This window comes from Rhinopithecus roxellana, chromosome 10 (genome assembly GCF_007565055.1).
Source record: "Rhinopithecus roxellana isolate Shanxi Qingling chromosome 10, ASM756505v1, whole genome shotgun sequence".
Lineage (NCBI taxonomy): Eukaryota > Metazoa > Chordata > Mammalia > Primates > Cercopithecidae > Rhinopithecus > Rhinopithecus roxellana.
This window is the reverse complement of record NC_044558.1, coordinates 115,244,941-115,271,626: the sequence shown is the minus strand read 5'-3', so window position 1 is coordinate 115,271,626 and position 26,686 is coordinate 115,244,941. Positions and strand designations below refer to the sequence as shown.

The window sequence follows — 26,686 nt, the reverse complement described above, 5'->3', positions numbered from 1 at the left end:
ACTTCCAGAAAAAAGGTTTGAGGACATATTCATTCATTCATTCAACAGATACTTCTTGTGTGATTGCTATGTGCAGAACAATAGTAAACAAAATAGTGAGATGTGGTTGGATTTTAGATAAAGTTGGAAGTTACAACCGGCAGTACAAGCTGTCACATCAGATTTGACACAGCGAAGTCAGGAAGAACTCCAGAGTCTTTGGCAACAGTCTGTTGGAAGGTGAATGCTATTGTAGGTGGTGTTACCTGTTGGCCAACAGCTGTGGAGTCTTCCTATTCATAGGACACATGCTAAAGTACTGACAGTGCAGATTGCATTTCCCCATCAGAACTCTCTGGGGGCCGGGTGCTGTGGCTCACGCTTGTAATCCCAGCACTTTGTGAGGCCGACGCAGGCGGATCACTTGAGGTCAGGAGTTTGAGACCAGCCTGGCCAACATGGCAAAACCCTGTTTTTACCAAAAATACAAAAATTAGCCGGGCATGGTGGCGCATGCCTGTAGTCCCAGTTACGTGGGAAACTGAGGCAGGAGAACCACTTGAATCCAGGAGGCAGAGGTTGCAGTGAGCTGAGATCTTACCACTGCACTCCATCTAGCCTGGGCGACACAGTGAGATTCCATCTCAAAAAAAAAAAAAAAAAAAAAAACTACCTGGGCGGGAAGGGTTGTTTTATTTTCCCTGTTTTGCAGATAAGGAAAGTGAGTTTCGGAGAGGTAAAGTTAGACTCACCTAGTTGGAAGTGACAGAAGCCTAAGTCAGTTTTTTTCTGCCTACCAGGTGGTTAAAGTAGCTGGTGTGTTTGGAGTGGGGAGGGGACAGACTAGAACCAGGGACTCTAGTACTGTTAGACCTCTCTGTGTCTTGTCTTGTCTTGGGGCCTCTCTATATGCTGGTTCCATTCTCTCAAATGTCCTGGTGCCCAGGTCCCTGCTGGCTCTAGGCTTCAGTCCTCACAGCCTTGTGACTGACCAGAAAGGAAAGCTTCTTTACTCCCAGCTCCAGTTAGAAGAGTATCAGGTGGTGACTCTAGCCTAGCCTGGAGCCTATGCCCATCCCTTGCCTAGCAGTGAGATGCTGTGGCTGCTGCAGTTTAGGTCAGGGGCCTGGCTGAAACCAGTTACTCTGACCAAGAAGGAGGGGTCATACAAACATACGTTCTAGGCGTGTGAATAGGGGACAGTTCTCACAGGAAGCGGGTATGGGGTATGGCACAGAGGTGGTCAGCAGGGGAAAACTGTGGCCCCTGTAGCCATCCTGCTTTGTGCTGGCGGCATGAAATAACATACCAGGTGTCCCCAGCCAGGATCTGGTGGAGTGGGAGTTTGAGCTTTGCTCTGTCTGTCTTGCCTTACAGCCCTCACTCCTCACTATCATTATGGCCTCTGTGGGACATTATTGCTCAGGAGGTGTTGATTATCATCTATGGCCATGAGCCTAAGAAGAATATAAGAAGATAGGCAGAGGTCATACTTTTAGTCACTAGGTTTCTCTTTTAAAGGTTTCAGACAGTTTTTGACTCTAGACATCTCAGAATTATTTCTTTTCTTTTCTTTTTTTTTTTTTTTTTTTTGAGACGGAGTCTTGCTCTGTTACCCAGGCTGGAGTGCAGTGGCGGGAACTCGGCTCACTGCAAGCTCTGCCTCCCGGGTTCACGCGAATTCTGCTGTCTCAGCCTCTCCAGCAGCTGGGACTACAGATGCACGCTGCCACACCCTGCTAATTTTTTTGTATTTTTAGGAGAGACGGGGTTTCACCGTGTTCGCCAGGATGATCTTGATCTCCTGACCTCGTGATCTACCCACCTCGGCCTCCCAAAATGCTGGGATTACAGGCGTGAGCCACTGCGCCTGGCCAGAATTATTTCTATATATGCCATATAGCTATGTGGCTAAAAACATGGACGCTGGACCTAAATATGTGGGTTAAAATTCTAATCCCACTACTTACCAGCTATGAGACCTGTGGGGAATTTACCTAACTTCTCAGTACTTCAGTTTTCTCACCTGTCATCATAAGATGATGATAGTAGTAACCTGCCACATAGATTGTTATGGTATTCAAATGAGTAAATATCTGGATAGCACTTAGAATGGTGCCCCTCACATAGTAGTCAGTATATAATTCTTAGTTGTCATTCTCATCACTGTCATTGGACATCTCATTCTTATTAAATTTATAAAGATACTTTATAACTTGAGTTGACAATATTTTCCCAACTAAGGAGATAACGCATGATGGTCCCAAGAGGCTGATCATTTGTATTGATTTATAAAGTGATGCTGTGAAGAAGAAGAGGAGGCAGAGAGCAGAGGTTCAGGCTCTGTTCTGGGATGGGTCAGGTACAGAGAGAGTTAGTTAGCTCCCACTGTGTGCCAGCTCTGGGTATGGTTGGCAAAGGAAGCATATTCTTCACAGGGAACTGCACAATAAGCAAAAACATGACTGTTGAGTTAACTAAGCAAAACAGAATGCCTAAGTTCCACCCTGAATAATAATAATAGCTGTTATTGGCCCTGTGTGGTGGATCACGCCTGTAATCCCAGCACTTTGGGAGGCCAAGGCTGGCAGATCACTTGAGGTCAGGAGTTCAAAACCAGCCTGGCCAACATGGTGAAACCCTGTCTCTACTGAAAATACAAAAATTAGCCAGGCGTGGTGGCAGGTGCCTGTAATCCCAGCTACTCAGGAGGCAGGAGAATCGCTTGAACTTGGGAGCAGAGGTTGCAGAGAGCTAAGATCATGCCACTTCACTCTAGCCTGAGTGACAGGGTTAGACTCTATCTCAGAATAATAATAATAATAATAATAGCTGTATAATAATAATAATAATAGCTGTTTTTATCCAGTGCTATGTGCTCCTGTTTCCTTCCAAAATGAAGGTGGTTTTTAATAACTCTCATACCTATGTATACATCAGACATTAGAGGGAATCAGCAGACCATGTAACCCTGAGGGTACACATTTGGCATGATGTTTAGCCTGATTCCTGTAGCTGAGGTATTAGTGGAGTGATGGTGGCTGATATAGTTTTCATTTTCTAATAACAAGAAGGAATATTATGAAGTTATTCATATAAGGGAGAATTTTTTATGAAAGTAAATTATAGGAGATACTTTATTCATTGTCCTTGTATTGAATCATCTATATATAAGCCTTTCATCAAAGGGTAATCCTAATGTAAGACAATAATTTATGAAAAGTCACCAATAATGTGAAATTTTGGTATTTAAAATATTACTTTAATACGCATAGTCACTGCCCTGTGCCATATAGCTGTATTAAGTATGTAGAGATGGAAGACACAGTCTCGGCTTCAGGGAGCCAATAGTTAGTTCAGTGGGGAAAAATAGATACGAAATAATTATAAAATGGTGTGTCCTGTGGGAAAAAGTGGCACACAAGATGATAAAGGAGTAATAAATGAGTGAGCATTGAACAAGATTTGTGTGAGGAAAATACAAGAAAGCCGTTTCAGGCCCAGAGCTGAGGGGACAGAAGGGGAAGAGGAGGCAGCAGCGTATTTGTCAATTGCGAAGAGAGAGGGCAAACTCTTCAGGAGGGAACCAGGAGGAGCAAAGCACTGTGGCCTGCAGGTACATAGTGTGCTCCAGGAACATTAATTATTCAGCTGTGGTCAGAACACAGGAAGCATATGGGACACAACTATCCAATATTCATATGCCTGCCTGCACCACAGCATCACCCTGGAGCAAGTTAGCTCCCTGCTCTCAGCCTCTGTGGAACTTGAGGGTATGGAGGCTTCTCTCACTGGACTGAGGATGAGAAGCACCAGTTGATGGTGTTTGGGATTGAGGGATGCCATAAGACTACCTCTCTTCCAGCTGGGTACTAGTTAGGCAGAAACTCTGAAAGTGGGGAGGAGCCACTGAAAATGTTCTTCCCCCTTATCAATTCGAGAGAAGAAAGCAATGGTGGAACTCTGCACTTCTGTTGCCTAGCATCTATTCCCCGTTTTCTGGTAGCAGTGCCCAAGCTTGCCCTGAGGAACCAACCTGCCCCCTCGGTCCCCTCTGTGTCATGTGCAGGAGTGGCCCTATCTCTAGTTCCAGCAGCAGACAATCAGCTCAGGCTTGCTCATGGAAACATAGCATTCCCTCCTGGAGGAGTGAGTCTTGTTGGAACCATGGGTCTCTCCTCTTGGTTGGCGGTGTTTAGGCTTATTTAAGCCTGTGACTGCTGAGGGACACCCTGGGCAAAGATATTAAAAATAATATTAATTCAGAAGAGAGCAGAGCTTTGAGATGAAGACAGAATGAATTTGTCTAATCACATTAATCACATGGTTTGCTTTCTGGATACAGCCATACCTGAAAGTATTAGAGAGAGAGAGAGAGAGAGAAGAGAGAGAGAGTGTGTGTGTGTCTGTGAGAGAGAGAGAGAGAAAGAGAGTCTTTAAAAATTCCCTTTTCCTTTTTTATTTTATCCTCAAAAAGATGCTTTCCATAGGAAGTGATACTGGAGCAGAGTTTTGAAAAGTGGGATCATCTTACTCAGTCAAGACATTTCTTTTATCTCTATCCTCAACACTGCTGCTGTAGTTTTAGCACCATTGGCCTTTGTGGAGACTTTTGCAGGAATCTCCTAAATGATCTCTCAGACTACAGATTCCCTCCTCCCACCCTCCGCCCTTCCATCTCTACTTTTGTGAAAAATAAATCTGATCATGCTGTTTCTTACCTTAAAACCTCTCAGTGACTCCTTGCATCAGCGTGTGTGTACTGCCCTCCTATCTTTCTTTTGTCACTTTCTGTCTTCTGTCACTTTCACCATTCACCTTCTTGCAGCCAGACAAGTCTCGTCAAGTGTGAATGACCCTTTATGCCTTGTGCCTTTCCATATGGTGATTTCCATGCTGAAACGCCCCCTGCTTCCACCCTTCCTTCACAACCTGCTCTGCATCTCTTCCTCCAAGAAAGGTTTCTGCCTCTCCTGGGCCAAGCTTATTGTGACTCCTTTGTGCCACCACACTGCCCTGCTTATGACGTCTGTTTGTCAGCTTAGGCCTCTCTTCCCTATTACACTTTGAATTACAAGTATTTATGTTGTATTCTCTTGCCAGGCACTGTTCTAAATTATATGAATACAGCAGAAAATAAAACACAAAATTCCTACTCTCATGGAGCTTCCTTTACTGAAGAGAGACAGACAGCAAATATATTAGTGATAAGTACTCTGGAGAAAAATTAGGTAGGGTAACAAGATGAAGAGTGGTGTGGGTTTGGGAGGTGGTCTTTTACATATCGAGGTCAGGGAAGGCATATTTACCAAGGTGATGTTTGAGCCAAGACTTGACTATAGTGAGGAAGTTAGTAAGGTCGGTGTCAGGAGAGAGTGTTCCAGGTAGGTCAGATATGATCTGAGAAGCACTATAGAGTATCAGCTACAGGGTGGGAAACCGTCAGGGGTTGTGCAAAAATATGGTTGAATGAATCAGTGAAAGGTTGGTGAGTAGGCTTAGGTTTACCTTTAAAGCAAAGGTAATTTTCATGGATTTCTTCAGAGAAGAGTTATTTTTGTGAATCTTTTCTAGCAAATCCAGGAGTACTGGTGCACGCATGTTTTGCATGGAGATGTTTATATGGCTTCACTGCTTTCTCTGTCCATTTTGGTTGACTCTTGTTCAGATGGCCACTTGCTTACTTGGCGCACCTGGCCTTCATGGACTGTCTTTATCTTACTGGTACCTTAAGGTTCTGAGGGATTTTTTTTAAAAATCAGTTTTCTTACTGCTTGGAGTGAATGATTAATGTAAAACTTTGCAGAGGCCTTCCTCAAGGAATGTTCTTTGATTAATAATTTGGTTAAATTTAATGAATAAGGATTTCATCTTCTTGGCAACTTTTTATTTATGTGCTCTACAACATGCTTATGGATTCTTTCTCATGCATTTATTATAATGTATCTTCTTGGCTTACCTTATTGCAGTTAGAACAAGAGAGTTTAGACCAATGTTTAGAGGACCTGATTGATCCCCCAGGCCCAGCCTCCCAGAGTGTTTGTGCCTCTTCCCGTGAGAACTTAACCTTGATGAAATCATTCTAATCCAGGACTCTCAAAGTCCTGTTTTCACTCTATACCCGAAGGTGAGAAAGCTCTGGGGAGCTTGAGTCATGTTTAGTAAGTTTAGGAGACTCTGAAACATAAGTCAGATGCCAGTTTACTTATTTTTAATGACAATGCTAACTGCCAGAGAGCCTGGAACATTTGCATGTCTTAGTCAGGGCCTTCTTCTTTTGCCAAGTCAAGATATAATCAGAAGGCTGTTCAGTGAGCCCTGGAACTAAAGCAAGAGGAGTTTGTGGAAAAAATCTTGTTAGTTTTCTCAGGTTAGGATAGTGAGGTAGGCCCATCTCCTGATCCACACACCTGCCAGTGATCAGTACTGCTGGTCATGCACCCCTCCCCTGAACCAGGATAGAGGCTACTGACCAGCTCTTGCTCTTGCTTGTTGCAGTTGTTGCACACCTCCTCTGTGTTGACGTAGTATCTTTCAGGTGATGCAGTACAGTGATTAGTTTCAGCAGAGAGGTAGCGTAGAGTAGTTAAGAGCCTGGGCTCACTAGCATGTTACTTGGGCACATCACATTCTCTAGGCATTAGTCTGCTCCCACATACAATGAGTACAATGGAAGTGCCTTCCTCATAAGGTCACTGTGAAGATTAAATGAGTTCATGAATGGAAAGTGCCAATTAATGTCAGCTATTAACTACCCTCACATGCCAGTCCTCCCCCTAGGGATTATACTGGAGCCACTGACAGGTGATATTGAAAAGTCATTTCACATATTTGCACATAATTTTGGGGGTTGCTAATACAGATAGCTACTATCATCTATTAAATGTATGTTGTGTAGTAAACTTAAAAAGAAGGTCCTTTTATTTCAAAGTAGTTGCGTCTGAAAATCTCTGCCTTTTAAGTGGAGGTCTCGGTCTGTTTACATTTATGTAACCAGTCCTGTGATTGGTTTAAGTCTACCATCTTACTGCTTTCTATTTATCCCATTTATCCCTTGTGTTTGTTATTTCTTTATCCTCTCTCCTTTTGGATTAATCAACTATTTCTTAGTATTCTACTTATCTATTTTATTCTTAGCTTTACTCTTTGTCTTTTTTGCTTTGTGGTAACCTCTAGAAATTACAATATGCATCCTTAACTTACCACAGTCAACTCTTGAATTAATTTCATGCTGTTTTATGTATAATGTTAGAACTTACAGAACTATATCTCCATTTACTTCTTGACAGTTTACACCTGCATATGGTGTAAGCTCACAGTATGTGAAGCAGCCAATTTTCTTTTAAAGAAAATAAGAAACAAAAAAGTCTTTTATATTTACCCCCATATTTGCTACTTCCAGCATTCTTCATTCATTTGTGTAGACCCAAGTTTCCATCTGATATCATTTCTCTTCAGCCTAAAACACTTCACTTACCATTTCTTCTAGTGAAGGTCTCCTGGTGATGGATGACTTCTCTGAACTTTTTGTTTATCCTTTATAAAGGATATTTTTGCTGAGATGTAGAATTCTAGTTTGGCGGATAATTTTTTCTTTTAGTGCTTTAATGATGTCATTTACTATGGTCTGAGTTTGTATATCCCAAAAAATTCGTGTGTTGAAATCCTTACCCCAGAGGTGATGGTATTAAAAGATGGGGCCTTGGGGAGGTGATTAGCTCATGAAGCACACCCCTCCTGAATGGGATTTATGCCTTTTAAAAGAGGCCCCAGAGAGACCCTCGCCTCTCACCATGTGAGAACACAGCAAGAAGGTGTCATTTATGAGCCAGGAAACAGGCTGTATTAGTTTGTTCTCACACTACTAATAAAGACATACCTGAGACTGGGTAATTTTTACAGGGGAGGTTTAACTGACTCACAGTTCCGCAGAGCTGGGAGGCCTCAGGAAACTTACAAATCATGGTGGAAAGGGAATCAAATACATCCTTCTTCACATGGTGGCAGCAAGGAGAAATGCTGAGCAAAAGGGGGAAAAGCCCCTTATGAAACTATAAAATCTTGTGAGAACTCACTCATTATAAAAAGAATAGCATGTCAGATGTGGTGGCTCATACCTGTAATCCCAGCACTTTGGGAGGCCAAGGTGGGTGGATCACCTGAGATGGGAAGTTCAAGACCAGCCTGACTAACATGGAGAAACACCATCTCTACTAAAAATACAAAAAAAAATTAGCTGGATGTGGTGGAGCATGCCTGTAATCCCAGCTATGGGAGGCTGAGGCAGGAGAATCGCTTGAACCCGGGAGGTGGAGGTTGAGGTGAGCCGAGATCATGTCATTACACTCCAGCCTGGGCAACAAGAGCGAAACTCTGTCTCAAAAAAAAAAAAAAAAAAAAAAAAAAAAAAAAAAAAAGAGAAAAACGAAAAAAAAAAAAAAAAAAAAAAAGAATTGCATTAGGGTAACCGCTCCTATGATTCAATTACCTCCCACCAGGTCCCTCCCACAACAAGTGGGGATTATGGGAACTACAATTCAAGATGAGATTTGGGTGGGGACACAGCCAAATCGTATCACAGGCCCTCATTAAACACCAAATCTGCTGGTGCTCTGATGTAGAACTTAGCCTTTAGAACTGTGAGAAATAAATTTCTGTTGCTTATATGCTACCCAGTGTGCAGTATTTTGTTATAGCAGCCTGAATGGACTAAGACGTCATTCTATTGTCTTTTAGTTTGCATTTTTTAAATGTTAAGCCAGCAATCACTTTAATGTAATTCCCCTATATATAAAGTATCTTTTTTCTCTGCTCCTCTCTTTTGTCTCTTTTGTAAAGATCTTTTGTTTTCAGCAATTTGACCATGATGGGTCTAGGTATGGTTTTATCTATTTTTCTCATAGTTCACTGAAATGTTTGGATCTATGGATTGATATTTTTCATATTTGTAAACATTTTTGTCCTTTTGTTCATATATTTTTCTTCCCTAATTTCTTTCTCATCTCTGAAGCTCCAAATTCATGTATGTTTGACCACTTGTTACTGTCCCACGGTTTTTTGAGGCTTTGTTCATATTTTTCCATTTTTTTCTCCCTATGCTTAGTTTGTATAATTTCTATTGGCTTATCCTCAAGTTCACTGGTCTTTTCTGCTGTAGGATCCGATTAACTGTATCCATTTCTCTGGTGAGATTCTCCGTTTGTTTGCGCATGATGCCTGTCTTTTACTTTAAATCCTTGAACATATTTGCAATAATTGTTTTACAGCTCTAATTCCAACATCTGTGCCATATCTGGGTGAAATTTTTCTGCTTCTTCATATGTTCTGTGATTTTTAAATTGTATGTCCAAACATGGCTAAATTTTTTAGTTTAGATTGTGCTGTCATTGTCTAAAGAGTGTTAAGTTTTGTTCTGGTAAGAAATTAACTTTCTGCTTGCCCAAAGAGATTCTGTTGAGGCTTGGATTTAGCCTGTGCAGGGTGGATCTAGTGTAGTCTTTACTCATGGGCTGTAGTGCCAGTGGCCCTTCTAGCATTTCAGCTGAATACCTGGAGTATTCAGCAAAGGCTGGCCAGAGCTTGAACATTTCTCAGTTCTGTGTAACCTCTGTAATCTTTGTTCTGCTGACAGTCTCCCAGTAGTTGTTCTCTGCCAAGCCTTGTTGCCTTTGCACGGGCAGCTTTGTATTTGACAACACAAAGGGGATTGTATTGTATACAAGGGGGTTCCTTGTAAATTTTTTTTCCAATGCAGAATTTTCGGGGATTCTGCTCTTTGTAAATCTTCTCTTGTACCCTGTCCTCAAAATTTCAGCCTGTTAGCAGCCCTGAGTTCTGATTGCTGTTTCCTGTGCCCAGTGAGACTGCTGTTATCTCCTTGGGCTCCACTTCCATGTACTAAGGTTTAGAAAGTGCTCCCATGTAGAAATCCGGGACATATTTATTGCTTATCTCATTTGTTTCCCGTCTCTCAAGATTCACAACCCTATGCTATCTCTTGCCTAGTTCCTAAAAACAGTTGCTTCATATATTTGGCAGTTGTATGGTTGTTTGTGGTGGAGGAGTAAGTCTGATAACCTTTACTACCCCATGACCAGAACTGGAAATTCTGTTCAAGGAATTAGTGGAACCTGACAAGTCAATTTAAAAATTCACATGAATGTGATAAATGTACAAGAATAGCCAAGGAAAACTGACAAGAAAACAATTAGGGCTAGGTGGCTCACACCTGTAATCCCAGCACTTTGGGAGGCCAAGGTGGGTGGATCACTTGAGGCCAGGAGTTTGAGACCAGCCTGGCCAACATGACCCTAACATTTAGGGCCAGGTGGCTCACACCTGTAATCCCAGCACTTTGGGAGGCCGAGGTGGGTGGATCACTTGAGGCCAGGAGTTTGAAACCAGCCTGGCCAACATGGCCCTAACAATTAGGGCCAGGTGGCTGACACCTGTAATCCCAGCACTTTGGGAGGCTGAGGCAGGTGGATCAGTTGAGGCCAGGAGTTTGAGACTAGCCTGGCCAACATGGTAAAACCCCATCTCTATTAAAAATACAAAAATTAGCCAGGCATGCTGGCACACACCTGTATTCCCAGCTACTTGGGAGGCTGAGATACAAGAATCGTGTGAACCTTGGAGGCGGAGTTTGCAGTGAACCAAGATCACACCACTGTACTCCAGACTGGGTGGCAGAGTGAGACTCTATCAAAAAAAAAAAAAAAATTATAAATTGGCTTTATGACTTATCAGCCTCTTGCAAGAAGTGAGTGGATTGCTTGAGTCCAGGAGTTAGAGACCAGCCTGGGCAGCATGGCAAAACCCCATTTCTACGAAAAATACAAAAATTAGCTGGGCATAGTGGCATGCACCTGTAGTCCCAGCTACTTTGGATGTTAAGCTGGGAGGATCACCTGAGCCTGGCAGGCCTAGGCTGCAGTGAGTTGAGATGTTGCCACTGCACTTCAGCCTCGCTAATGGAGAGAGACCCTGTCGCAAAAAAAAAAAAAAAAAAAAAAAAAAAAAGACAGAAGAAACTTGTCCAACCAGTTTTCAAAACTTACTATAAAACCATAGTAATTAAAATATGGTGATCAGGTATAGGATTAAGAAAAGAGTTCATATAAAGCCCAGAAGCAGATACATGTATATATGAGAACTTACAATAAAGGTGGCATTTCCAATCAGTGGGGAAATATATGGTCTATTTAATATGTAGTTAAGATAACTAGATTTATATTTGGAAAAATATAAAGTTAAATATTTAGATGAATTAAACAACTAGATATTTAAAATAATCCAAGTAGTACTGCTCTTCCTCCCAGTGCATGGATAGTGTACTTAAATGAATGAAGACGATCAGTAGAGCAATTGTTTCTGCCTTTAGTATTTGAATTTTAAATGTATGCCATGGACTTAAGTAATTAAAATTCTGTGTCTATCTCCGTGCTCAGTACTTTCTATGAGTTTGTTCTTGGAGCCCAAGCTTATTCAATGCGGCGCAGAGATGGTGCCCATTAGTGTAAGAGGAGGTGAACAGCTGATTGCTCTAGACTAACCTTTGTTATAGTCTAATTTAACAAAGGTTAATTTAAATAAATAAGGTATACCATATATTGGGAAATATATTCATGCTTTGAAAATGTAAATAGTACAGTCTTTTTATAAGTGTATTTGCAAAATATGTCAGGCATCTTTGTTGCAGTGATTCTACAACCAAAAATGTATCTAAAATAAATACTTTTTTGCAAAAACATGAAAAAGCTTTGTATTCAAAGATAGTGCTTTCAGTATAATTTGAAATGATGAGAAATTAGAAATAACGGCAATTTTTCCAATTTTTATTTCAAATAAAAAACCTAGTTAAATATAGTTAGATTATGATGTAACCAGTAAAAAGGGAGTATATATGCAAGTTATGGCATGAAAATATGTTTACATGGGGGCATGGAATGCAGTAGTTGTATTTTAAAAGACCTTTGCATGAACAAAAGATGAGATATCTATTATACACAAGATATTAAATGTAATTATGTTTGAGTGACAAGATCTGGACTTTTAAAGTTTTTTGTATTTCTCAATTTTTAAAAATAACTTTAATGATGAAGAAAACATCATTTGAAATACATGTATGTAGGTGAGAAATATCTTTTTAGTTACAAAATAATTTTTCTAAAAGTTAAAATTAGTATAGCCCTATGTTTTTAAAAATAATGCCCATATTGTGGGATAACTTACATTTCTTTATAATGTTCTTAATAAAATATAAGTACAAGTTAATGTAGTACAGAACTTTTCCAAGTCTATTGCTTTTCCAGCATTGATTTTTTGGGAGTAAATATCTGCCTATAATTTTCAGTTGTTGGTAGGATTGCAAAGTGATCTTCTGACCAGCTGAATTGAAAAGATTTTGTAAAATTGTGGTAAAATATATATAACAAGTTACCATTTTAACCATTTTTATGTGTACAGTTCTGTGGCATTAAGTATATTCACATTGTTGTGCAAAGAATTGCAAAGATTTTTCTCAGCTTACATTGGCTATATATAATATTAAGTTAGTTTAAATTCCCTTAAAACTGTTTTTTAAAATTTCCTAAACATTTACTAAGGACCTACTCAGTGCCAGTGTCTGGGGATAGAGCATTGAGTGAGACAGATGTGAGTTGCCTCTTCTTGCTTATATCCTATTAGAGAAGCCAGTGTGGAGTACTAAAGTATAAATGTGGATGTTGAGCCAGGCGTGGTGTCTCACGCCTGTAATCCTAACACTTTGGGAGGCTGAGGCGGGTGGATCACTTGAGGCCAGGAGTTCAAGACCAGCCTGGCCAACATGGCGAAACCCCATCTCTACTAAAAATACATAAATTAGCCAGGTATGTTGGCACATGCCTGTAATCCCAGCTACCTGGGGAAGTGGGGTAACTGAGGCATGAGAATCGCTTGAATCTGGGAGGCAGAGGTCGCAGTGAGCTGAGATCCTGCCATTGCACTCCAACCTGGGCTACAGAGCGAGAGTGTATCTCTGAATGAATGAATGAATGAATGAATATGGTTGTGGGCAACTCCAAGAACACATCCTGGGGCGCTAGCCTACTGGTGACTGATTTGCTTTCTAGGCTCACCAGGGCGAGTATTAAAGGACCAGTGAGTAGGCAAGGCTAGGAGCAAAACTGCAAATTTATTTTTTGGTCAGCCAGCTTTGTGGAGGAGGGGTGAGGTCCGTAGGTCTCCGGCAGGGGAGGCCAAGGGAGTCGCCTGGTGGAGCTCTCCGGCGAGGTTCCTAATGCAGTCCCGACAGGAGTGGGGGCTGAGGAAGTTCACGCTGGGCGCCCCCCGCCCCCAACCCCCCCGCAGCAGCTTTTATGTCCTGGGCCTGGGAGTGGGAGGGCAGTGGGCGGGACATAGGCCAGTCAGGGACGGGCGGTAGGCGTGGCTAGGCGGTTCCGGTTTTTCTCCGTCAGAGGTCGGGTTGCGCCTGCGCAGTCCACCTGTGTGTTTCCCGGGCGCGGGAAAGTTGAGGGTGAAGAACCCGGAACTGTGCCATCTTGCCTCCCTTCCTCCAAACAGTGACAGTGTTCAGGAAGGCTGCTCCTGAGGAAGCGACATTGAAGCAGAGAGCTTGAAGGATGTGTAAAATCCTTTTACAGATTTTAAACTAGGTAAAGACTAGGGGGGCAGTGTTTAAGGCACCGGGAAACATCTGAGCAAAAGCAAGGGGCCTTAGAGAAGGTGAGGAAGAGGAGGGTGATGAAGATGAAGGCACAGGAGGACGGGTCCTAGAGGGCTATGAGCATGTCACACTTCTCCCCAAAGGAAACGAGAAACCACTGAAGGGTTTTAAGCAGAAAAATGACCCAATTTTATTTAAGATTTAAAGATCACTTTGTTGCTTGTGGAGAGTGGAAGACAACAGGGCCAATTGTGGTTTGAGGAGACAGGACCCAATAGTGGACTGGAATGTGGGAAAGTAGAAGAGAAAGAAGAATCAAGCCAGACCCCCGAGTTTCTGGCTTTAGAAACCATTTTCTGAGAAAGAAAACACTGGATAAAGAGAAAGAAAAGAAGAGAACCTTCCGCTGCAAGAGGAAGAGGGTGAATTCATTTGGACAAGTTTAGAGCTGGAGGTTCTTGCAGGATATCCAAGAGGAGATGCCCAGCAAGCAGTTGTACTCATGGGTGGAGATTCCAGGAAGGAAGCCTGGGCACATAGACGGTAAATTCCCCAACAAGTAATTTTCATGGCATGCTTCATCTTTTTACATCTTTTTTTTTTTTTTTTTTTTTTGAGAAGGAGTTTCGCTGTGTCACCCAGGCTGGAGTGCAGTGGCCAGATCTCAGCTCACTACAAGCTCTGCCTCCCGGGTTCACACCATTCTCCTGCCTCAGCCTCCCGAGTAGCTGGGACTACAGGCGCCGCCACCTCGCCCGGCTAGTTTTTTGTATTTTTAGTAGAGACGGGGTTTCACCATGTTAGCCAGGATGGTCTCGATCTCCTGACCTTGTGATCCACCCGTCTCGGCCTCCCAAAGTGCTGGGATTACAGGCTTGAGCCACCACGCCCGGCCTCTTTTTACATCTTTTTCATCTGCTTTTTGTCTCTCAGCAGTTGCAGAAATGAATCCTGCTACTGTAGTCAACAGATGGTTTCTCTTCTAATGCTGACCAACACTTAAAAAAAATAAATGTTTTGCTTATTGACTTGAACTTCACCCTCAATCTGTAAACATCAAATTCTATCAAAGCAAACTCTGAGACTGCCAAATTTTTAGAGTCTGTGAAAATTTTAGGGCTGATTCAATCCAGACTCCTTCATTATACAAATAGGAAATGGTGGCCATTATGGTTGTGAGTTTACAAGATTACATAGCTGGACAGTTGCAGAACTGTCCCTAGGATTCAGGACTCAGTATTTACTGAGCAGTCTTATTTCCACTACTTTTTACTGCTTCCTCCTAGTACTGAAGAGCTGTTGGTTTCAGAGTTCCTCTTACTAATGATTTGTGTCTTACGGGACATGAAATAGTGCCTGCCCTGTTTGGTCCCAGAGCCCTGAGTGTGTTTTTATAGAAAATGTATTCTGAAGATAAGAAATAGCCAAAGGAAAATTTGATTTTTTAAGAAAGTATCTATCTATCTATCTATCTATCTATCTATCTATCTATCTATCTATCTATCTATGTGCCTGTCTGTCTGTCTATTGAGACAGTCTCACTCTGTCACCCAGGCTGGAGTGCAGTGGTGCCATCTTGGCTCACTGCAGCCTCCGCCTCCCGGATGCTCTTGCCTTAGCCTCCCAAGTAGCTGGGATTACAGGCATGCACCACCAGGCCCTGCTAATTTTTGCATTTTTAGCAGCGATGGGGATTCACCATATTGCCTAGGCTGGTCTCAAACTGATGGCCTCAATGATCTGCCTGCCTCGGCCCCCCACAGTACTGGGATTACAGGCATGAGCCACCACACCGGCCTTATGAAAGCACTTTAAGTCTTTTAATGGTTCATGGATGCTTTTGGTTCTGTAATGAACAAGTAACTATGACTATGAATATGGACATACAATTTTTACATACAGTTACAGGAACTCTGTAGATTCCAAGTTAAAAAGACTCCTGTTATATAATTTGGGCTACTTTCAAGGACATGTGAATCAATTTTACCAGAAATAAGTTCAAGAATTTCCTCATTCTGGGCTGGGCACAGTGGCCCACACCTGTAATTCTAGCACTTTGAGAGGCGAAGGCAGGAGGATTGCTTGAGCCCAGGGGTTCAAGACCAGCCTGGGCAACATGGCGAAACCCTGTCTCTACAAAAATTACAAAACTTAGTCGTGCATGGTGGCACAAGCCTGTAATCCCAGCTACTTGGGAGGCTAAGGTGGGATGATCACTTGAGCCCTGGAGGTCGAGGCTGAAATGAGCCGAGGTCGCACCACTGCTTTCCAGCCTGGGTGACAGAGTGAGACCCTGTCTAGCAAGAAAAAAAAAAAAAAGGCCGTGCGCGGTGGCTCAAGCCTGTAATCCCAGCACTTTGGGAGGCCGAGACGGGCAGATCACGAGGTCAGGAGATCGAGACCATCCTGGCTAACACGTTGAAACCCCGTCTCTACTAAAAAAAATACAAAAAGCTAGCCGGGCGAGGTGGCGGGCCCCTGTAGTCCCAGCTACTCGGGAGGCTGAGGCAGGAGAATGGCGTAAGCCTGGGAGGCGGAGCTTGCACTTGCAGTGAGCTAAGATCTGGCCGCTGCACTCCACCCTGGGCGGCAGAGCGAGACTCTGTCTCAAAAAAAAAAAAAAAAAAAAAGAATTTCCTCATTCCTCATTCTTTTGAATGAATACCAGTAAAGTTTAAGGAATTCAGTAGTAGTTCAACTAACTTCTCATATGCCTCTCAAACTCTCGAATGTCCATGTTTGCTGATCCAGTATTCACTATTGACTAATGTAATATCCATCTTGGTGATACACTTCGTAGACGTTTTTAAAGGCAGTTGGGTGGTACTAAATTAAGAGAGTCAGAAATCTATTAATGTCTTAGTAGAAATTTTATATCCTCTTTAAATTCTTAAAAGTCTAGTTAGATGTTATTTGAGCCCTGACAATAAAGGACTAACCTTTCCTAATCAAAGTCAGGGCAAAGAGAAGCCTGTTTTATTGGTGCTAACCTATTTTTGATGTATCTAATTAAAAATAAAAGGGAGGAGGAGGAAATAGAAATCATCATTCCCACTTTCAGCCACCTGAAATGCAAAAAAACACATACAGAGAGCATATGCAGGATTATAATGCAGTGACCAGAGCAGGGGGAAGGCTTTAACCTCAGTCCCCTTAGTTTCTGTTAAGTTCATGGTAGAAACCTTGCCTCCTTCTGGCACCAGGTTCTTTCCAGCCACTGCCTGCACTTTAACTCATTCGAGGTTCATATCCCCTTCATTTATTTTGCTCTGGGAAATTTCTCCCAGCTACGGCCCCTCCTGCTCAGGAGGCACTTTTAGCTGACCAAGATAATGCTTTTCCTCATTTGCAAGTTTCTTTTAAATCCTGTTTCCTCTATGGAGCTTCTGGTGACAAATTGGCACCTGTTTTGTTACAACCCTTTTTCATATCACTTTCTAAAATTATGTTTTTTGTGTGCCCTCCCTTCTCCCTAGAACAAAAGCCTCATGAGGGCAGGGATCTTGCCAGTCTCATTCACAGCTGTATTCCTGCTACTTACGGCAGTGCCCAGTGCCAGGTACTGACAAGTGCTTAGGGAATCTTTGAATGAATCAGTGGGTGAAAATCTTTCCCACAAACTCCTCAAGGACAGAGACCATGCCTGTTTTATCTACAGCTTATGGCAACACACAGATGTTTATTCCAGGGTGGTGTATAGCCTCCTAACAGCACTGCCTCGTGGTTCCTCTCCACTTTAGAACCTTCTGTTGTTTACACAGAAGCCACACAGAACTTCCAGTGCTCCAAGTAATTTGGGCCAGTAGAAGACACTTCCTTTTTGTCAGAGACTTAAGCAGAGTAGTTCAGAGGTTTGGCTGTGGAAACAACTGCCTGATTCAAATCCGGACCCCTCTCCCCACTGACCTGATAACATTGTCAGTTACTTATCCTTTATGTGCCTCTGTTTCTTCACTGTAAATTGAGACAAGCAGTAGCACCTGTTTTACTGGGTTATGCTGAAAATTAAATGAGATGATACATGTAATGTGTTAAGAACCGTTCTAGGACATATATGCTCAAGGAATATGGGTAGGATAATGATGTGATTGTGGTGGTAGTAATTTGGCTGATGTCATAGGGTAAGTACTTTTATACTTTGTTATTATCTAAACATTTCCTTTTATTAAATATTTTTCTCCATAATTGCTTTCTTGAAATGTAAGAGTTAAGTCTTCTCCTAGAAATATTCTGGTTACTTAACATAGTCACATTAAGTAATATTTTTAAAAAAGAAGCTTAGTAAGTAACACAATTTGATCCCTTGCATTAGTTTTTTACAGTTTTTTTTTTTTTCTTTCTTTCTTTCTTTTGAGACAGAGTCTCAGTCTGTCACCCAGGCTGGAGTGCAGTGGAGTGATCTCAACTCACTGTAACCTCTGCCTCCTGGGTTTGAGCAATTCTCCTGCCTTAGCTTCCTGAGTAGCTGGGATTACAGGCACCTGCTACCATGCCGCACGAATTTTTGTATTTTTTAGTAGACATGGGGTTTCACGATGTTGGCCAGACTGGTCTCGAACTCCTGACCTCAGGTGATCCGCCCACCTCGGCCTCCCAAGCTGCTGGGATTATAGGCATGAGCCACCACACCTGGCTAGTTTTTTATAATTATTATGCCATGTTTATCTGAGTAGGTTTTTTCCCCCAGGGTCTATATACAAGCTTCCTCTGTTTGGAGCCTTTTTATAATACTGCCTTCATATTTGAATTTTTCTCACATTTTCTGAAAGAAAATATTAATAAATTATTACTTACTGTAAAATCAGGGTAAACTACCCAGCATGGAAAATTTTTCCTTGAAAGGTTATTTTCTTGCTTTTTTATTTATTTTTTTTCTGAGGCAAGTCTCACTGTGTCACCCAGGCTGGAGTACAGTGGCACAATCTCAGCTCACTGCAACCTCTGCCTCCTGGGTTCAGGTGATTTTCCTGCCTCAGCCTCCTGAGTAGCTGGGATTACAGGTGCCTGCCACCATGCCTGGCTATTTTAGTGGAGACAGGGTTTCACCATATTGGCCAGGCTGGTTTCGAACTCCTGACCTCAGGTGATCCGCCTGCCTTAACCTCCCAAAGTGCTGGGATTACGGGCATGAGCCACTGTACCCAGCCTTCTTGATTTTTAAATATTATTTCACATGGAACTTAATTATGCTTCTGTGTGTCTTCTTTCTGTGTGAATCTGTGAACACCAGATGCAAAGTTTCTGTCACAAAGAATTAATTTTAGGTCAGCCTTAAGAATGGGAGTAGGGAGAGAACAAAAATAAAAATCTTCAATTATATTCCACACCCTTAATTGTTGACTTATAGTAATCTTTACTCTGGGCATAGAGGGAAACTACAAATAAAATTGAAACATAGTCTGTGACCTAAATATGTCATTTTTGTTTTTTGTTACTGTTAAAATATTATAAAAATACTATTCATAGTTTTCTAATAGTCTAAAATTTGTTTTTATTTTCTCTGTGGTCTTCTGCTCTTCTATTTATATTTAAAAGGCATCGCGGCCGAAAAATAGAAAAAGAACCCTGGGAAGGATCTTAAAGGAATAGACAGCATAAAAGCAGTAGACAAGGTGTCTGAGATTTTTCTCATTTGCTTTTTAATGGGGCATGTGGATGATAGGTTTCTCCATGAAGGAGCTTCTGTTCTCTTCTGTATAAATGAGTTGTCCTATTTTCAGTCCATTGGAGCTCTCTGGCCTCCCCAAGTCCAAGAAGTTACAGGCATGGACAGTTAGGTTCTTTTGTTGGTGATGTCACTTAATTTTAATTCTCAACACACCATTCCTTTTCTTACAAAAAGTTTCACTGCAGGCTTGGTAGGATGAGTAATAAAGGCTCTCTCTTGGATCATATGGATAATGCTGTCTAGTGACAGAAATAGAAGAGAGTTCTTTTCAAAATACAAGGCACTTGGCTTAGAGTGAGTGCAGAGTTGAATCAAAACCCTAAAGCAGATGCAATAAAACAAAACTTATTTAAATAAAAGACTAAAAGGAAAAAGGCAACTTGGTTAGTCTACATAGCATATTTTGACCTTTTAATGGTCTGTGAGTGTTGTTTGTCATGATGAAGATCTTGGCTGCAGAATATGACTTTACTGCATGGGATGGTAACAGTGGTCTCTGGTATTTAATATTTACAGCCTGATTTATTTGTGGTGTAGAGGTGAGGTGGTGACTCTCCAGAACCTTTCACATAAAACATCTTCTTCTTCTTTCCAGATTTTCACCTGATGGAAGGCTAATTGTGTCATGTAGTGAGGATAAAACTATTAAAATTTGGGATACCACAAATAAGCAATGTGTTAATAACTTCTCAGATTCCGTTGGGTAAGTACACTTTCTTTGTGCACTTATGTGGGTTAGTTTTCTAAGGAGACATTTGATTATAACAATTTAAATAAAGAAATGAGAGCAAAGAAATTGAAGTATGGCTGGGCGCGGTGGCTCATGTCTGTAATCCCAGCATTTTGGGAGGCTGAGGCAGGCGTATCACCTGAGGTCAGGAGTTTGAGACCAGCCTGACCAACATGGTGAAGACCTGTTGCCACTAAAAATACAAAAATTACCTCGGCATGGTGGTGTGCGCCTGTAATTCCAGCTACTTGGGAGGCTGAGGTGGAAGAATCGCTTGAACCCAGGAGGCGGAGGTTGCAGTGAGCTGAGATCGTGACACTGCACTCCAGCCTAGGTGACAAGAGTGAGACTCCGTCTCAACAACAACAAAAAAAAGTAATTGAAATATTTGGTCATCTTATTCTTTCCTCCTAGATTTGCAAATTTTGTGGACTTTAACCCTAGTGGTACATGCATAGCTTCAGCAGGTTCTGATCAAACTGTGAAAGTCTGGGATGTAAGAGTGAACAAATTACTACAGCATTACCAAGGTAACAATTTTCCTAACAAAAAATTCAGTTACTGAATGGACTCCTCTTAGAAGGACTGATTCTCCTTGTTGGTGTGGTTTGGCCCTCTCTTACTTGGGGTCATGGGCTGCCTTGGAACAGGCTAGAGAATAGTATAATTAGCTCCCATCAACAGCAGGGTCTCAGAAGCCCAAGGAAAGCAGGAAGTGAAGAGACCTTAAAAATGATGTGAAGGCTGGTTAAAAAAAAAAAAAAAGAAGAAGAAGTTGCTATGAGATTTTCAAACTCTGGTTGTCAGCATTGCGTGAGAAGTCAGGGACAGAAATGACTGAATTCTGAATCACAGGGAGTTATGCGAGCACAAATAGGTGTTATAATTGGTAGAAAACAACTACCTACTATGCCTATGTACTGAACTAAAAGAGAAGTGAATTTTCTTGGTTTATATTGGATTTATATTAAATCCAAATTATTATTAAACATAGTAGGTTATCCAGTGTTTACCATGTAGCAGATACTGTGCCAAATCTAAACAATATTCATAGGAGGTATCATTATTACATTTTAAAGATAAGGAAATTGAGATTTAAATAGGGTAATTAACTTGCTCAAATAATCAATAGAACTACTTAGATGTTCTTGCTTACACAGTGCATTGAAAAATTAACTTTTGATCATTGTGTTATACTGCCTCCTGTTGGAAGGATGCTGTCCCGAAACAAATTCTCAAGCATGATGATAGGACTGTGTCCTTTTCAAACGTGTCTCCACACACTTCTCCCTTTAATCCCAAGCCACTAATTGGTTATTTCCTTTAATTTGAGGCTAGGTTATATACCTTATCTGAGCTGGTAATAATTAACTGTCAATTTTATTGGCAATATATCCAAAGACTTTATAGTAATGTGGTCAGTAAGATTACCTTTCCGTGGCACAGTCTCATTTTTAAAGTTATTCTGGCTGTCTAACAGGAAGCTTAATGCTATGTGATGCCAAAATACTCGTTTTAAAAGTGAGCTGTATAGAATTTTGTCATTGTGGAAACAGTGTTCTTGTTTGCAACCTATTGCTAATAAGGTACTAGAGTATCTTTAAAAGTAAGAATTGTTCTCTGAACTTTTTGCTTTTATTTTCTACAAATCAGTTCACAGCGGTGGAGTTAATTGCATATCATTCCATCCTTCGGGTAACTACCTCATCACAGCTTCTTCAGATGGTACCCTTAAGATTCTGGACCTCTTAGAAGGAAGGCTCATCTATACACTTCAAGGACATACGGTATTAACACTCGGATTCTTGCTTTTTATATATAAAAATATAAAATAATATATATTTTAAATTTTTGATCCATTTTTATACCCCTTTATTCTTTTTCCATACATAGCATACATTTGCTGCTATCATAAAACTTTTTTACTCTCATGGCTGTTTTTATGCTCTGGAAGCAACTCTTAAAAATATTATTTGTGGCCAGGTGCGGTGGCTAACGCCTGTAATCCCAACACTTTGGGAGGCTGAGGCGGGCAGATCACCTGAGGTAGGAGATCGAGACCATCTTGGCCAACATGGTGAAACCCCATCTCTACTAAAATACAAAAAATTAGCCAGATGTGGTGGCATGTCTCTGCAATCCAAGCTACTTGGTTGGGAGGCTGAGGCAGGGGCATCACTTGAACCTGGGAGGGGGAGGTTGCAGTAAGCTGAGATTATGCCACTACATTCCAGTCCAGCAACAGAGCAAGACTCTGTATCAAAAAAAAAAAAAAAAAAAAAAAAAAAAAAAGAAAGAAAGAAAAAAAAAAAGAAATATTACTTGTAATTCTTGTCGAAATCAATGTGTATCTTTCAATGGCCATTAAATGAATCCTCTACTGCTGTCTTTATCAGTGTGTTGTATAGATTGACTCGGTAAATGGTGATGGGTAAGTAGATTCCGTACTTCAGATCTTTCCTTCATGTGGAGGCTGTCCCACTTAGCCCTGACACCCAGCCTCTCACACCTCTCCCTCACTCCTTCTGCTAATTTGCTGGTGGGTTTAGGAGAAACTGGGTAGGCACAGCCTAACACCTTCTACTCTCCTGCCTTTGAGAGTGAGCCACTCTTCACTGTTTTTCTCTGATATTCCTTGTGGGGAGACCTGCCCTTGTCTAGTTTGCCTGTGACTCATTTTGGGCATCAGTTCTAGAAAGCCTATTTGTGTTAAACATAAAAGCCACATTCTCTTTTTACAAGCATTGATTAAAAAGAACGGTGATATTTCAATTCTCACATGCCATATTCCCTTGTCTTATTTCTCAAGTGGTTTAGAACCAAGTAGGTAAGAGGGTTGCCTTTTATTGAGCCTGTGCAAAGATCCCCCCCCCCACCACCAGCATATAATGCATTATAGATTAATTTTTTAAATTTATTATTTCTTTATTTTTGAGATAGAGTCTTAGTCTGCCACCCAGGCTGGAGTGCAGTGGCACAATCTCGGCTCACTGTAACCTCTGCCTCCTGGGTTCAAGCGATTCTCCTACCTTAGCCTTCTGTACAGGCACACCACCATGCCCAGCTAATTTTTTTTTTTTTTTTTTTTTTTTTTTTTTTTTTTTTTTTTTAGTAGAGACAGAGTTTTATCATATTGGCCAGACTTGTTTTGAACTCCTGACCTCGGGTAATCTGCCTGACTGCCTCGGCCTCCCAAAGTTCTGGGATTACAGGTGTGAGCCATTGTGCCCGGCCTAGATAAATTTTTGGGGTTACATAAACTATTCTTTTCTTCCAGAAAACATTCAAACTTCTCTGAATTTTTTAGAATGCATCCTCTTTTTTTTAAAGGTACTTCCTTTTAACAAGTATAAGCTGTTTATATCTAGAAATAGAATGAGCTTTGTGGTCTAGAAGAGAAGAGTTTCTTTTTCACAGGTTCTGCCTGGCTTCCTGTTTTGCATTATCATTTATTCTGGAGTGGTGTTAGGGTAAAGCAGAAATAAACACTAACCAGCTTAAATATATGCATATCCATGGATTTAGCCTGAATAAACACAACCAATAAAAGTGGCCAAGGACTGAAATATCCATGAAAAAGGTACAAAATAATAGGGAAAAAAGATAAACACAGTCTTCAGTAGGAAAACACTACATGAAGATGGAATGTTAGTCTGGAAGTGAAGGTGTTTATGAAGCTATTAATATTATAACCTAAATCTGTGGGATAGTCTACTTGGGAAAATACAAGATGTTTTTCCTAAAACTTTTCTTGTGTAGATTAAGGATATATCTAAAAAATATGGTATATATGAATATTTTTGAGATAAGAAATACTCTTATCCGGACTGAAAAGTTGACCTAGAGGCTATCCACCTTGTGACTGTGCCAAGCACAGTCTTGTCTAATTCCGCAGTAACTGCTCAATTTCAGGTTTTCATTACCTGTCACCTGGATAATTACAGTAACTTCCTAACTGGCCTCCAACCGAGCATCTTACTCCAATTCATCTTTCTCACAATTGTGATACTGACTTTAATCATTCACAGCTCTCCTCCTATCTGTTCTGCTCTTTAAACTTGCCTACGTGAAGGGAGAACTCAGTGAAGCCCATTGATCAGGAAATGGACTTTATGTAAATAGCCTCATTCCCATTACCCACATATTTATCATTCAGTTTCTGCTAGTGATTGGTTGAATACAGAGTCCAAAGCCAGAAAGTCTTAACAGGAATTCTTATGAACTTACATATATACAAACTTTTTTTGAAAGGAGAAGAAGGTTATTTTTTAAATAATTTTTAGTACTTTTTAGGTATCATTTATTTGTGCTTTAATATGATTGGGTTGATTCTTTGATTATCTTTACTCTGCCAGCATTAGTTGCTAGCAACTAATATGTTTTATCAGACTTACTGCATGAGTAGTATGCATAAATTAGGATGAGAAATTGATATCCAAAGTCTTCTTGGCCATGAGAAAGCATTACCAAGTACTTTTTTTCTTTATCTCCGTTTATTTCTCAGGGACCTGTCTTTACTGTTTCATTTTCAAAAGGTGGAGAGCTATTTGCATCAGGAGGTGCAGACACACAGGTTTGTAAATCTTTCAGCTCCTCTTTGATTTGGTTAAGGTAAAAGAATCCTTGACCTCAGCTAAGAGTTTTATAACCAGCTAGTTTGTATATGTTAAGATGGTTGGTGATGAGCTTATATTTTAATCAGTACCATGAAGTCTGCTATCTCATAGCTGAAACAGAGCCAGTTCTAAGTTTTGGGAATTCAAATAGTTATTTTCTTTTGCTCATTTTACACTTAACTATACATGTAACTGACACTATGTGTCCACCTTCAGTAATTATATAGCACTTTTGCTTGAATCATTGCCTGATCTTAAGCTTCTTGAGCACGGTAAATGTAAATCATTTATATAGTAAATCTGCATTTATTTGAAATAACCAAAAACCGTTCATGGCCAGATTTATTGAACAAAGTGATCAAGCCCAAAATTGGACTTTGACCAAAAAACAAAAAGAGGATTTTAAGACCAGATATTTTCTTAATATGAATTTTAAATTAGACATGAAGGCAAATCTCTCCCCCAACCACACCTTAAAAAAAGATATTGAGAAATAGTAACATAGTTGAAATATATATCTACCCTTTCTACTTTGGGGGACAATTCTGTATATTGTGGGTTTTAAAATCAGCTCTGTTGCTTGTACATGCAAGTCAGTAACTGCAACATCATTGACTTTTTTCATAGGTCTTATTATGGAGGACTAACTTCGATGAATTGCCTTATAAAGGTCTTAACAAAAGAAATCTCAAAAGATTACATTTTGATTCACCACCACATCTTCTTGATATCTACCCAAGAACACCACACCCCCATGAGGAAAAAGTTGAGACTGTAGAAGTGAGTATTTTGTGCATATTTGCCCTACATTTTGTGTACATTTTGAGGCTTTTGGTCAAGGAGGTGTTTGAAATTACTGAATTATATATAGAACCTAGTGCTACCTTAAAACAGCAGCGCTTTGATAAACAATTGTTTTCACTATAGTGTGAAATAAAGTTTTATATTTGTTTCTTGAAGGCCCAGAAATAAAGCTAAAAAATGCTGTTGATAGTAATAGGAAATGAGAAATTAAATCTGAGGCCTCTGGTGACTGTGAAGTCTGAACTAACTTTATATTCTAGGTGTATTTAGGGAGGTCATGTGATAGCTGTCATGAGAATAAGACTGAAGGGCAAAAATTTTTATAATGGTTATTGAAATAGGTAGCTTAAAACTCTTTTATAGCAAAAAAAAAAAAATCTTATGGACAGGTAAAAGAAGAGACTTAGTGATTAAATCTAATAATTAAGACAATTTTATTGCCTATATATATTTTACATATGTGATTATCTATTGTAGGTTTTTGTTGACAAATTCCCTTAGGTCCTATGAATTTAAATGTTACGATTTAAGTGTTCTTTTGTCTTCAAAGAGAGATTTGTCTTTGCTAGATGCTTAGCTGATGTTGGCCTATTCTTATTTTGCATGATTCTTCTTTAGCCATTTCTCTTCTAAGAGCTGACATCAGAAATTACCTGTTCATCTGAATTTTTATCACTGGCAGTCTCTTTACTTTTAGAGTTAGGTATTTTGAGTTCTTGAGATGTATTCCTGAGCGGCAGTGCACAGTAGCCTCATTCACTGTTCATGCTGTGATTCCACGTACCCTCACCCTTAGTCTTGGTCTTTGCTGTTATCTCAGGCACTTCTGCTAGTCTCCAGTTGTGCATCTAAGTATATGTTTTTGTTCTTTGTTTTTTAAACTATTTTCTAGATTTTGTTGAATCCAGCCATATCTTGGGATTTCTGTCTTCGCTTTTTCTTGGTAGTGTTGACTTTCAGTTCTTGGCTATTATCTTTGTCTTTTCCAACTTCTGACAATCTTTTCAGTTCTTCTAAAGTATTAATCATGTTACCACTTCTTTATACTACTTGCTGTGTTATCATTTTTCTTCTATTTTAAAGAAAAAAATGTAATCTAATTTGATTTTCACTTTTTTGCTTCTGTTTCTAGTCATATTTCTTATCCCCTGTGATCATATAAATTCATATAAAATCCATGTGAAATATATTTTAATTTAACTTGAGTATTCTTTTCTTGT

General features: G+C 40.4%; 1 protein-coding gene across 13 annotated transcripts in view; it reads left to right on the top strand.

The window, feature by feature from the left end:
• LOC104662548 (POC1 centriolar protein homolog B) overlaps positions 1-26,686 on the top strand; it is a 138,298-nt gene that overhangs the window by 29,766 nt on the left and 81,846 nt on the right. For 12 of the 13 annotated variants that reach the window (XM_030939773.1, XM_030939774.1, XM_010363579.2 and 9 more), the window contains 5 exons: positions 19,912-20,019; positions 20,461-20,576; positions 21,700-21,833; positions 24,551-24,619; positions 25,290-25,442. In XM_030939773.1, coding sequence (XP_030795633.1) covers positions 19,912-20,019; positions 20,461-20,576; positions 21,700-21,833; positions 24,551-24,619; positions 25,290-25,442 — 580 coding nt within the window. The remainder of the gene's footprint in view (positions 1-19,911; positions 20,020-20,460; positions 20,577-21,699; positions 21,834-24,550; positions 24,620-25,289; positions 25,443-26,686) is intronic. The other variant, XM_030939767.1, reaches the window with a different exon arrangement.